The 13,918-nt window shown below is 41.1% G+C and overlaps 1 protein-coding gene across 1 annotated transcript; it reads right to left on the reverse strand.

Moving 5' to 3' along the window:
• Positions 1–399: 399 nt before the first annotated feature.
• Positions 400–13,513, reverse strand: DIPK1A (divergent protein kinase domain 1A). The gene is made up of 5 exons (XM_027712963.2): positions 13,112–13,513; positions 5,536–5,670; positions 5,161–5,268; positions 4,331–4,507; positions 400–3,203 (listed from the first exon to the last, which is right to left on the reverse strand). The coding sequence occupies exons 1-5, from the start codon at positions 13,163–13,165 to the stop codon at positions 2,391–2,393; spliced, it is 1,287 nt and encodes a 428-aa protein (XP_027568764.1). The 5' UTR covers positions 13,166–13,513; the 3' UTR covers positions 400–2,390.
• Positions 13,514–13,918: the final 405 nt, after the last annotated feature.

Below are 13,918 nucleotides of genomic sequence, written 5' to 3' on the forward strand. Positions count from 1 at the left end.
AAGGAAACTTCCCAGACTCCCTTGCAGCCACGACACCAGAGACTCTCACTGCTGGGACCAAAGGCCCTCCTTCCCTGGGGGCAGCTCCACTGAGCCCATGGGTGCTCCACTTGCCTCCCCCCCCCCACAAGACACAGCCACACTAGGTTTCCCTGAGCAGAGTCCAAGACATCACATTCCACAAGGCAATTTATCCTGGCACAGTAACACAACTCGAGACAGCCCCTCCAAGGAGCACTCCCAACCCAAGAACCCCCAGGTCCTACTATCTCAGTTTTATAAGTGCTTTGTTTCCCATTAGACTTACTGAAGTTGTTTGCACAGTTAAAACATGGGTCGAGTAGGCTACGTGAGGAATGTTTTGCTTTAAGATACTGATTGTTGGTGTAAATACTGCTCTTGAAAGAGAAAAGGAGGCCTGTGATTTATTGTAAACAAGTGTTTTGTTCCAACCAAAGCTTCAACTTGATGCAACAGCAATAAATATGAAGGTTCTGTACAACAAATCACATTAAACATGTTTTCCAGTTGTTAACAGCAGGAATCTTCTCTGCCCAAAACCTCTTAGCCATCACTCAGATTTTTTTCACCAAGAACATGACCACTTTACACTTGAGTGCATTGCTGGTTACAAATACTTATTAGTTTTTGTGGTTGGAGCACAGTAGCAAGTTTGAGACAAGAATTAGCATGAGCACAGTATTTCTTAAATTAAAAAGCTGCTGTTCACAAAACAGTACTCTCTTAACCCAAGCTGCATATTATCACATAGGGTATGAAGACGAGACTTTATTGTGGCCCAGTACTTCAGTTTAATCATTCAAAGATTGCATTTAAGACAGGATACCTAAAGCAATTAACCTTTCAGATATTTAAATAAAGCTGAGAATGAATTAAGGGGCCAGGATTCAGAAGTAATATGGATGACCAGCTTTAAAATCATAAGGATTGAACAACTTTATACCTAAAGCATCTATAAATTAAACATTAACAGATAAGAACTGAGCACAGTATCAAGGTGTTTTATGGATGTCCAATTCTGCAAGATTATGAACATATATGTAAATCTGAAGAGCAACAAGGGGATAATAAAGGTGGTAGAGTGGTCATGCCATGTGGAGTGCCAGGATCAGATGATGTTTATTTACTCGAGACTTAACAATGACTCATAGATGCTACTAGAAAAAAAAGGATAACAGTAACACACTGCAGCTCACTTACTTTCCAGCTCTTTCCTACCTGTTACTATCTCATAGGCTCCAATTTAAGCAATATTCCATGGGCCTGAACAATCCAGCTTCTGTCCTGCAGTTCAGGTCTAGCTCTCACATAAATCTTCTTAATCTATTGTAAGAAGTAAGTAAAAGTCTAGCTAAATTTGGAGGGACAGTAAAGAGTCAAGACTATGCACAACTATTAACTTATTTCTCATATTACACAGCAGATTCCCACGCTGTGCAAGCTTCCTTTTTTTAATTGGTAGCACACTTCTGCTATCAGTATTTTTGAAAATTAATTAACTTCAGTTTTCATACAATAGCTTAGTCCACAAACTCCTTACTTTTCAAAATTTGCTACACCTTAATTTGGGTTAAAGATTTCAACTGAAATACAACAATTTACAGGTTTTGAAATGGATGCTGGTATTGCTGCTAGACCACATAGATGATTTTAAGAAATAACATTCTAAAATTCTTGGCCCTCACCCTGGTTCACCATACAATGACTTAATTAAGAAGTGGTGAACTACTTAAACATTCAGGACGTAAGCATGAGGTAACAAATGTGTAAACAGAATCTGATTTAAGTCTTATATTACAACCTGTCCATTCTAGAATAAAATTCTAATTTTCCACAGTTAAAAAATTATTAATGTGCAAATTCTGCCATGCCAAGATATTAGTAAACTTCAATCTCACGATTCAGTTTATTCATAACAGCAGCTTGGACTTGAACACATTATTTGCAGTAGTGGTGATTCTTCAGAAAACTACTCGGGATAAAAATCCTTCGCAGGTATTTCACAAGTGAGCAGTGATTTTCACAGAATTGTAAGATGTTCCATCTCTTGATGTGGTGGCACACTGAGTACTTTCATCCTGTTCAAGATCTGACAAAGTGCACAGAACGGTCAAGCATGCAGAGTTTTTGTTTCCGTAACACAGCACTGAACACCAGAAGTACTTCTGGCCTCTGCCCGATCATTCAGTGGCATGTTCATTCTTTGAGAAGCCCTGTCATAAGGTACTTACTGAAGGGCAAGAGTGAAAGAACCATTAATAAAATCTGAGTAAAGAAATATCTTTTAAAAAAGGTGCAGATTGTTTTTATCAAATGTGGCAGACCACCTCTAATGGCAGGCATCAATACTCCCTTTGCTGGTGAAGAAGCTAAGAATCATTTGTATGAGAAATTTTCTTCCACAGTAAAGTTTTTAAGTTATTGAGTATTAAAGAATGCTCCATTTCCATCTGATTTGCTGTGACTTTAAGGGCAATACATAAGTACAGTTGTTTTTCTAATTCTTCATGGATATCAGAAGGAGCACCACGAAGCAGATAGTCTTTAAGTAGCTGACAGGCTTTTGCCAAGTTTGGCTGAATTACTTCTGTGGTACATCTCATTTTGCTTTGGTCACATAGTGTTCTACAGTCTGTGCCATAAATGCAGTCCAAATCTGAGTCACACTGACGATCTTTAATTATTTCCTTCAAATTCATTTCTGGCACAATTTTTCTCATGTCCATCATTTTCAAATCATATTTATCGTTATATCCCAAGTTTTTGGCACTTGTATCACACATAAGAAAGTTTCCATAAGGTCCATGAAAAATATCTTCCACAAATTCTAAAAGCCCTATAGCTATTTTTGCCTTTCTTGGCCATGATGGAGTGAACCACTGGTCCATGCTTCTTCTGAAGCCAGAGGGAATGAAAAGTTCTATAATCCATGGAAGGCTGATTCCATAGAGAGAGGTATATTCAACTCTTTCCGTCACATAGAGATCCCCACAAAACCCCATCAACTTGGGAGTATGTTCTTTATCCTGGAGGATCACCATTAACAGAAACTCCTCTAGCTGCAGAAGTGCCCATGCAGATTTCGCCTCTGGCAAAGAGACTCTGCCATCTTTGTTTCCATCAGCAAAAGACAGGATGAGATTAACCAGTTCTGAAAGATTTCCTTGTTCACCCAATTTTGCCTAAAAGCAACAAGCAAAAAGGATTAAGTATGATTTCATTAACTACCACCAATCCATCTGTCATTCTACCTCCTGTTATCTCGTATGAATAGCATGGTAGTGTATGTTCTACTTTCCACTGAGTATGGATGTTACAGGACCTGGTATCAGATGCCTGAAGAGCTTCCTTTTTGCTGTTTTAATGGGCACTAAGCATATGATCTTCTGAAAGTACGAGTGTTCTCTGCATTTCAAAACGCAAACATTAAAATTCAAACATTATTCTTGGTCAGATCAGTCCTTAGAAAAATTGTATCAACTAGCTTATTCGATATTCTCTTAGAAAGAGTATGGAGAATTCAAATGTTTAGATCAGGTTTAGTTTTCAGCTGGTTAAACCTTACAGGTATAGAGAAATTACATTATAAACTACATGTTGGCCAACTATAAAAAGTACCAAGACACACTGGGTACAAATCCCATAACCTAAGTGTACTGAAATGCTTAATGTTGTTATTTGATATAACCACCTCGATTGTGTCAATACACAGAAGCCACTGCTGGAATCAGAACTGTTCCGTTTTCAGCTACCATGAATGCACATGCAAGGGCAAATAGGAGATATGGGAGACATAGGAGCTATGACAATAGCAAGATAATTTTAAGAAAGAAAACCCCAAATCAGAATTAACGAAGCATCAAGGTGATTATATTATGAAAATTCTGGGGTAGCATTAAGGTAATAGAAATAAGCATCATGTGAATGTAACACAGAAAGGACAAGTATGACTGGTCACTCCGGATAGAGAGATTGCTGCTGCTCAGTTAACACAGGAACTCTTCCCAAGCATGAACAATAACCTCAAAAGCACCAAAAAATAAATGTTTTTACCGTATTTTCTATACAAATACAAGTCAAGGCTGTAAACATGCAAGATGAATGCCAACTTCCGTAATTTAAAAAGTAAGGAAAAAAACTAATAATTAGTTACTTCAAACTTCAAGGTAAGCACCTCTGGGAAAAACTAGTTTTGTGCTGATTATTTTTATAATATGCACTTGAACAAGGCTCATACAATAGGGTATTCTCTCCAGCTTCAGGAAAATGAGCCTTTCAGTCAAAATAGAATAAATAAGCATATACTTACTTTAAAAAGACCATATACCATTTCTTTGAATTTCTCAACAGTGGTTCCTCTTGTTGGTTTATCAAATAGGACTACTTCCTTCCTTGGTTCTGGGTCAGTACCAAAATCAAGTTGAGCTGCTTCCTCCATCTGGCATTTTATAACACTTTGCAGATTTCCCCAGATTCCTAAGTACATCTGTGCAGAAAAAGAGGGAAAAATGTAAAAAACACTGCACAAGTCCACCTGAAGACTACCTGTCTTCCAGCCACTGCTTCAGGAGTCAAATGGCAACACAGCTCAGCCAACGGAGTCCTGTGCACAGACAATGCATAGAGCAATTTGAACAATGGCAACCTCAAATACAACACGTTGCTGCAGGTACTTAGGAGACACTACACTGGCAAAACACAGCTTCACAGTGTATTGGCATTACTGCCACTGTGCACAGGCTGTTATGAGGCTGCTGCTTTAGTTGTGAAGCAGGATAGCAGAGCAGCAGTATGCTGTACAAAAGTATGCTTATTCTGTCAAACTGTGGAAGGATCCAGTATATATGTTTCCAAAACACATCTATTATAAAATAATGATATACGCCTCTACATACAGGAATAATCTATACTATTGTATATAGGTGCATATTGTATAAATTATTAGTATGTATTATATCTTCCATGTATAGATATTTTTATGTACATACACACACACACTCTGCATGTCACAGCAAATGAAGTTTGAAATAATCTGTATTAAACAGATACAACTTGCTGACACCAAGGTCTTCTTGATGTTCCAGACAATGACATTTCAGTGGGAAATAATAAAACTAGGTTGGATGAGTAAAGCCTTACCTGATTGTTGGGCTTTGTTGACAAACATTTTCCAAAATACAATGTTTCTTTAGCACAAAGACTACTACATGCTGACCCATCAATAACTCCAGTCTTGTATTTATCACACTGAAACAAATACGGAGAAATATGTTCAATAAATTGCCTGAGAAAGGAGACAACAACTGCATCTCTTCTAACTCTTGAAAGAAAAATCTAAGAAAACAATTTTAATAACTCTACACCAAAATAACGTTGACACAAGTGGTTTTATCTGTAACTGAAGTTGTAATCTTACAATTCAATATGAGAACTTGATTAAATTACACAGGGCACTGACTGAATTGGCAGTGGAATTAGTCAAACACTTTAGAAAGCTATGCTAAATATACTTACTATTATTTTCCTACAGTCATGTCCTCTGCATAGCTCTGTGTAGGTGGAGTACTGAACATACATAACCCAGCTGCCAATAAACACTACTAACCAAGAGATGAAGAGATACTTCACGCGCACGTACGACAAACGTACCTAGAGGACACAAAGAGAAAATATGATTTGCAATTCACTGAGCAGCAGTAAACATGACTTACTATTTCACCTTTAAGGAATTTGACTTCCACAGTGATAAAATAAGCAGCCTACATTACATGGAACATTCGCTTCCTTCAGGGAGCAAAACTGACAGGGGAGGTCAGTTTGACTTATGTAAATGGAAGGAAAATTGAGATATAAATAAATAGAAGAAAAGGTGTCAGACCCTTATAGGGCAAGCCAGACTGCAGGAACCAATTTGATCAAAATCATAAACTGCCAGAGCTCAATTACATGCATTTTTCTCTAAGACCAGTTACTTTTGTTCCACTCATGGTAAATCAAATCCAACAGATCAGGATTTTTTTCAAAAAATATTCTGTGTTCATGTGTGAATATGCAAGGCAGATATACAAAGAGCACGGTGAATGTCAGGGTCAGGTTCCATGTGCTGAAGTCTCCCTCTCCTTCCTTGAAATTGCACCATTTAATTATGCAAATAAAATTCCTCTGTACTAGCCTCACCTTAAAAAGAAGACAAAATACCACACCTACATGCTTACAACACAAAGCATCACAATCTTCCTTGTAGACCACACTACTTGAACAGATGAACGAAAAGCAGTAGAAGTCATCCTACATGTGAACCAACAGTAGGTGAAAACTTATGGGTTCAAAAATACTGCTCTCACCCCCTAAAGAAGAGAACTGAAATCTTAGTTCCAGCATAGGTGGACTCAGTCTCATCGATTTTTTCTTCCAGATCATTTTCTGTATTTAGTAATTTACAATTGTCACTTCCTAATTTTTTCTTTCCAGTACTCATCTCAAACCATTTGTTTAGACAGTCTTAGTGTCCCCCTCCCAAACCACACATCCTCTGCTATTCTTTTTCTTCCAGCTATTTCCAGTCTATTTTCATCCGACTCTGCAACACTGGCCTCAGTTCCCATCTTCCTCCACTTTCTGTCTTCCATCTCCAGTAAGTTTCCAGCACTACTCAGCACCTCATCCACTTCTTCAGTTTCTCCAGCACAACTTTCCTCCTTCAGAATCCTTGTCCTGCCCCTGTACCAAATGCGCTTACCATCCACAAGCATCCTTCTTTCTCAGCTCTGGGAAGCCAGCAGAGGTGGTATGGCAAAGCATTAGGAGAGGGTCTCTCTCCCTGTTCTCACTTCCAGAACCAAAGGAAAACTGTAAGCAGGGCAGATGGACTCTTTCCCTAGTTTAGTTCTTACACCCACACTACACAAAATAAACCAAAACAAACCTAGAGATTTATTGCTCCCTAGATCTCTAGGAAGTCCAGGATACCAGCTCAGAGGCAGCTCTCCAGCAGAGGGGGCTTTGAACTGAGAGGTGAACCAAAGCAGTAGACCTGGATCAGTTGTGAGCATACAACCAGATCTTTCTCAGTCCATCTACAGAACACAATTCGCTTTTTCTTTGCTCCCTTCATACTTTCTGCTGGTCGAATTACAAATGAATAATTTTAGCACTTACAAACAAGAACTGCTTCAGCACAGTCATGCAGGTTCAATGTCTTCTGTAATAATTTCTCATTTTTTGTTCTTATATCACCAAAAAATTCATGGTTCCATAAACATTTTTTGAATCACTACGTTTCAACCTAGTAATAATACCACTAAGTGCTCTGTAGTTAGTGCCTGAAATTATCTAACTAGGTGAGTCACTCACCTATTTTTACTTTGGCCTAATGTTTCTGTAACTAGATACAACATGAAGAAGAAAGAATTACTTTGCAAAAAGCACCATGAGATACAGAAACATCTAAAGAAAAGTACAAATGGTATTTGTCATTAAAGCACAGTATTTTGATAAAATCAGATCATATTCAATTAGCTATGCAAAGCTAGCTATAGCTATGATATAGCTAGCTATGCAAAGCTATGCAAAGAAGGCATGTTTAATCATGAGGTTTTTGTGCCCATCTTTTTATCAGGATTGACATCTAGTTGACTAGACAAGCAACTACCTATTATTTCCAATTCCATTCCCTTGCCCAAATCCTCTGTCAAAGGTTACCACCACATGGCAGACTCTGTAGAAGCACACACAGTTAGGTGTCATACTCTGCATCACTATTTGCAGGAAAAAAAAATTGTTTTCACCGGAAATTTCCAGTAGTCAAACAAATAACAAGCTGGAGCAGCTAAGGTATGGGCACATGCTCACTCTGCCTCTTTAGCTGTAGATACAGTAAACTAAGAGGGGCATCTTGGACTACCCAGCCAACTCCACAGCACTGAGCAAGTACAATTAAGATGTGCCAGGCTGAAATGAGAATGGCCTCACTCAAACCATCCTTAATTTCTTGCCTTTAAATTGTCACAGAGCTAACCTAAACCATTCTATTTTCCATCTAAATATATGCCACCAGTGCATTGTTGTGAACCTAATCTCAGACAAAGGTTCATCCTGTATTTCGTAAAATAAACCCCAAACACAACCATCACACACACAGAACTCCAGCAACAAAACTCTTGAGCATCTAACCTGAAAAGGAGGTATGTTTTTTAACAGCTTATGGTATTAGATCTAAATTTCGGGCAGGGGGTTGGGGAGGGGGGCAGGGGAGAGAAAAAGAAACCATAATCTAACAAAAAATGCCACACGAACAACACCCCCTCTCTCCCCACCCAAGGAAAAAAAAAACCCAAAAAACCACAAACCAAACACCAACAAAACTCACACAACACGGATGGTGTTTACAGTTTCAGGTAAGTCCTCTTCCTTCCCACCCAACCTCTCATGGTCTTTCCTCAGCCTAGAGCTGCTGAGATCAAGAAAGAATGGTCTTCCTGAAGCTTCTCAAAATTTTTCTCTACAAAAGTCTTCTCTTAATAGGATTACTGAAAATCCTAATAAGTTAACTTTCTTCAGTATTTCCCCTACACATAAATAAGGGGAATTCCTGATTCATAGAATCAGGAATTATAGAAAATAAGTGCTAATGATTATCTTTGATTATTTGAAAGATAAGATACAGCGATTTCCTTTAGAGATGGGATTTTGTTATTTTGCATTTTTTAAAACTATTTCTAATAACCCCATTATATTGTAGAACATAAAGCACAGAAAACTACTGATAAAATCCAGGGAAGATAAAAAGAAATACATCTGATAATTTTAGGCAAAGCTGTTTCACATATAAAAACTGCTTGGGAACCCAAGCTTCAGGGACAACAAACCCTCTACGTTTCTCAGTGTTTCTTGCTGAAACTTTCCATGAACCTTTATAACACTAAACTTTAAACCAATGTGCTATTTAATGCAAATCTGTATTAATCACATACCATTTAGTACAACCTCAGAGACCAGCAGTGGCCTGCAGGCTTCAGGACCACTGCAGAATATCGACCATATTTATGTACAGAATAATGTATATATGGGTTTATCCAAATCTGTCCTCCTTCTCAGGCAGAAATCAAATGCGTTTAAGACAGAAAATCCTTCCCAAATGCCATCTGACTACATCACATGTTTGGCAAGAAGTTCCAGAGAAGAAGCGAGGTTTATTTTGAGCTCAGCACTGTGCCAATGCAGTCGTGTAGCTTTTGACTTGCAAAAGCCATCCTGCCAGTTCAGAGCATGGACAACAGCATCCATCTGCTTACAGACAACCACAAGCTTTCACTCTCTGATTCAAGGGGAATTACTTTTCTAGGGACTTCCTTATCACATTCAGCAAAAGGACTGTTCATTATTTGATTTCTTCCCATACATTCCTCCTATCCAATTTCTATTTCCTCCCCACAGTCAGCCTGTGAGTGTAGACACACTTAGTCCACTTCATCCAGCATGTGCACGTGCTGAATGTGCAGCAGGGACAGGATTTACCGAGCCTGGTTTGGTCACATGTGCACTAATGCACCCACAGTGCAGAGGACTCACTGCACATATGCCATGCACGTCATTGGAACACATTTCTGAGCAAGGAGTCCCAGTGTTGCATTTAGGGAGCAACACATACAGATAGACTCCATTTGAAATTGTGACAAACTGCTAGGAAACTTGTAATAAGAACATATTCAGGGCAACGGGAGGACAGAGTTCCAAAAGTATCAAAAAGGAAGAAAGTGTTCAAACTCAGGAAACAATTTCTCTTTTCAACTTCACTCTTCCACCAAGACACTTAAATATGAGCCAGGGAACACAAGAATGAGGGAAAGCGCTTGTAATGCTTGATGTTTCAGAGTCAACTTCTTCCATCACTTGTATATTCTGCTAAGTCATGTGCATTGAATAATAATTAGACATTCATCCCCTGAAATAGAACTGGAAAACCACTTCTGGCAAAACTCAAGCCTGGATGAACTCCAAAGCATATGGAGAGTAGTGAATCAACATGCAACATAACTTGACAGTTTTTTGTTAAGTGTACTTTTTATTTAAAACACTTTTATGGTTAAAGAGTATGAAAGCATTTCTTTGTTTAGTAGTACAGAGAGCTTAATTCTGCAAAGTATTCCAGATAACCATAGTGCACTTATCTCCTCCAAATCAGAGCTGTTTACTCCATTTGTTTTACACACTAGCAACAGGAAAGGACGGGTAAAAAAAATTGAGGCCAATCATGTTAGAAATCCTCTTTTGTTCTCTGTTCAGGTTGGTTTGTGGATCACGGGATGCACTTCAGGTATGCTGACATGATGCCTGAGAGCATCAGCCCACACTGTCTTGGATGCCATGTAATGGACACGTTCACATCTTTAAGAGCACAAGTGAATTCTTAAGATTATGCCAGTGTCTTGAATTATTTTGTATCCTGAGTAACTAAACTGAGTAAACAGAGCTGAGGTATCTTTTGAAATGAAATAGTGACCAAGATGGAAAATGGGATCTCTCTCCTTAAAAGGTTAAACAAAACAAAAGGGATTAAAATCTTAAAGCAAAGAGATGATACAGGAAATTTCTGTTATGTGTGGCTTTAAACTTGCTTATTCTCTGGCCCTTTAAAGACAGTCTCTTGTACATTACTTAAGTCCATGGGGCACTTCTAAAGAGTCTGAAAACTTGAACCTCTAGAGGCCAGAAAGTTTCCAAGCATGCAAGTGCTCTTTACATGATTATTGTTGTGAGCAACCCTGCTGGCTTGTCCTCTGCCTCACGATACAATTGGTAACTACAGCTATCAGAAGGAACTTCAGGTCAATGTCTCCTAAATTTGGGACACTAACCTCTCTTTATAAAACACAAAATCCCAGTGTTAATCACCCAACGGAAAAATCCTATAAATATAATTAGATTACTTTTTTGTGATCTTTAGTAGCATTCAAAAGTTTGTCAGGTTTTACAGTATTTTTGGGTATTTTTTGCTATTATTACATTACCTACGGATCTAGCATTCTGCGTAAAAGCTGAAGAGCAAGTAAATTTGCCACAGACTATCTGTTGCAAACCAACTCATAACATCCTGCTCCTAGTACAACAGGAAAACCAGAACAGGTATTAAATTTTGTCTTGCAGAACCTGATGTTCTGTCAAGACATTTTACAACACAGTTTTCTACGAGTCTGGAACACCAGCCATCAAAAGTTGGAATTCACTCAGTGATAACCTTCCACTGTACAAACACCTTCCTCATTGTGCTACTTGAAATGCTGCATAGAAATACTACACAAATCTTTTATCTTGCTCAGAGGCCTCAGTGAGTTAAGTCTAACATTTACTTAGAGAGCACTGGCTTCTTTAGAGACAAATCCCCACAAAGCACTCAGCAATTAGTGCAGTTAAACCATGACTACATTTGTCAAGCACCAACAGTAATGTGCAGTGACAAGAGAAGCCAATATATTGATAGCTTGCTGCCATTCCACAGATGCATCAAACATCAACATAGCAGCTAACACTAACACAGAAAAATATGTTTATGTTCACAAAACCACTATTTTAGATCTCCTAAAATGAATCTGTAGAATATTCAAAAGCAGCTTCCAGTATAAAAAAGCACAGTCGGAAATATTTTTTTAATCTGCAATAGAAACAAAAATTTAGCTTCTTTGGCTTTTCTAATAAATAATTTTGCTGTCTTCCTGTTTCTCAGTGGACTTCAAAATAACATATTTTGCTTGGAAGGCCTTAAATTAAATTTTGAGAAGAAAAGAGAACAATATAATCAGACGTCCCCATATAATGATCAGAGAGAGGTTATCAAGGCAAAGGAGGCAAACAATTTGGAAAACCCTAATTTGAATGGTAGTGTATAGATTACAAATTCATTTTTACTTGTATTGAAGGCTTTCTCCTATAGGAATCCAAATGCTTTACAAATGTAAATTCAGTAAATAGATCTACAGTAATCTTTTCCGGTCTAAAGCTCAAGTGGTACTGACCCAGATTTGCAGACACGTACCATAAAACAAATACTGAAGAGGGTAAGATTATACTATATCTGCATGCTTTTCCTTAAACATTATACCCTCTTCTGGGCACTTCCAAAACCAGAGTAAGACTGGAAAAGTTCCAGATAAAAAGAAACTAAAACATTCAAGATTTTAAAATGCATCAAAATAAAGTATAAATTTTTTTAATACAATGGTCACGAAGCATATCAACAGATGATGAACACGTAAGTAGCATATATAAGTAAATATTTCTCTGCTCCGACTTAACAAATACTCATTTTAGTTACAATTTATTTAAAATACAATCCAATCGATAAAAAGGAAACCCAGAGGACACCTATCAAGAAACCACAGGGTCATATCTGACTGACATTTCACAGCAGAACTTTCCACTGCACGATAGATACAGCACTTCCAACCAACACGTCACTACTCAGGTAACTTAAGTAATGCAAACGTGTACTTGTATACGTAAATACAGAAGTCTGTCTACGAACACATACACAGATGCATGGAGCAATTACCTACTGGGCAGCAGAAAAAAAGCGCCCGACACTAATTTTTTTAGAACACGTGAAAAAACGAGTCTGCTCATGCAAGCTCTGTTCCCCCCGCTGACAGGACGGGTGCCCGCGGCAGCGGCGATAGGTGTAAAGGCGGGACGTGGAGAGGGCTCCCCGGGCCCGGCGGTGCCGCAGGTGTGGCTGCCCCGCTGACAATCCCCCGAGAGCGCGGGGCCATCGCGGACCGGCCGCGGCGTAACAGGTCCCGCGGCGCTCGGGGAGGGCGCTCCGCGCACCGCCAAGGCCCGACCCGCCCGGCGGGGGCGGCGAGAGGCACCGCGGCCCGGGGGCCGCCGCCACCTGCTCTGGTGCCCCAACACCCGCCCCAGCCCCGGAGCCGCCACCGCCCTCGGGCCGAGCCCCGGCCGCCGCCAGACGCCGGCGGGAGGGAGCGGCGGCCGCGCCGGGCCGGGGGGAGCGGCGAGAGCCCTGCGGGGGGCGCCCGCTCCGGAGGGAACTTGGCGGGGAGAGACGGGCGCCGGCACTGGCCCCTCGCCGGCCTACCTGCGCGGAGTGGGGCTTTCTCAGCCAGGCCCCCGGGAAGAGCCGCCTCGCCATGGCAATCACACATCCCCGCAGCGGGCGGCGGTCGGAGGCGGAGCGGCGAGGAGCGCTCCCCCGCCTGCCGCTGCAGCCGCGCCGCCGGCTCCCCGGGGCTCGGCACGGCGAGGGAAGCGCTGCCTCGGGCACCGGCGGCCGCCGAGAGACGACGGCTGTCAGCGGGCAGGGCGGCCGGGCAGGCAGCTGCCGCCGCACAAGCCGCTCACGCCGCTGCTCGAAGGAGTCGAACGCAGCAGCTGTGAGGGGGCGAGGCGGGGCGGAGGGGGCGAAGGCGGGGAGCCCCCGCCCCGCCGGTCGGCGCTCAGCGCGTTGGCCGTGCCCGCCCCGAGCCTCCGGGGCTGTCCCGGCCCGTCTTCCCCCTCCGGGGCCGTGCGGGGCTCGTGGAGCCGACAGCCACCCCCGGGTTCCGCTCCTGTCTGCCAGAAGGCGCTCGGGCGCTGTCTGGGGACAATTATGGAGAAGTCAGTTAATAAAAAACGTGTGTCGTTGATTGCGAACAGGCTCCTATCATTCACTGGGCAGGGTATTAAAAACAGCTGTAGGCTTGTTGCAGTCTTTAAAAAAAAAAAAAAAAAAAAAAAGAGGAGTCTTTCCTTCGAAATAAGGAAGGGGCATTTGCCTGGGCCCATGTTAACGCACAGGAGGGAATTCTTTACTGTGAGGGTGGTGAGGCGGAGAATAAGTTGCTCAGGGAAGCTGTGGTTGCCCCGTGCCTGGAAGTGTCCAAGGCCAGGTTGGATGGGGCTCTGA

This window comes from Pipra filicauda, unplaced genomic scaffold, assembly GCF_003945595.2.
Source record: "Pipra filicauda isolate LSUMZ 115617 unplaced genomic scaffold, ASM394559v2 scaffold112_size3218982_pilon, whole genome shotgun sequence".
In the NCBI taxonomy this organism is placed as follows: Eukaryota; Metazoa; Chordata; class Aves; order Passeriformes; family Pipridae; genus Pipra; species Pipra filicauda.

Excerpts from the sequence above, each read along its gene's own strand:
- DIPK1A (XM_027712963.2), bottom strand. The coding sequence starts at position 13,165 with ATGGCGAGGCGGCTCTTCCCGGGGGCCTGGCTGAGAAAGCCCCACTCC. Across the intron at positions 5,671-13,111 it reads GAAAGCCCCACTCCGCGCAG|GTACGTTTGTCGTACGTGCG; the intron begins GTAGGCCGGCGA and ends TGTGTCCTCTAG. Across the intron at positions 5,269-5,535 it reads ATGACTGTAGGAAAATAATA|TGTGATAAATACAAGACTGG; the intron begins GTAAGTATATTT and ends TATTTGTTTCAG.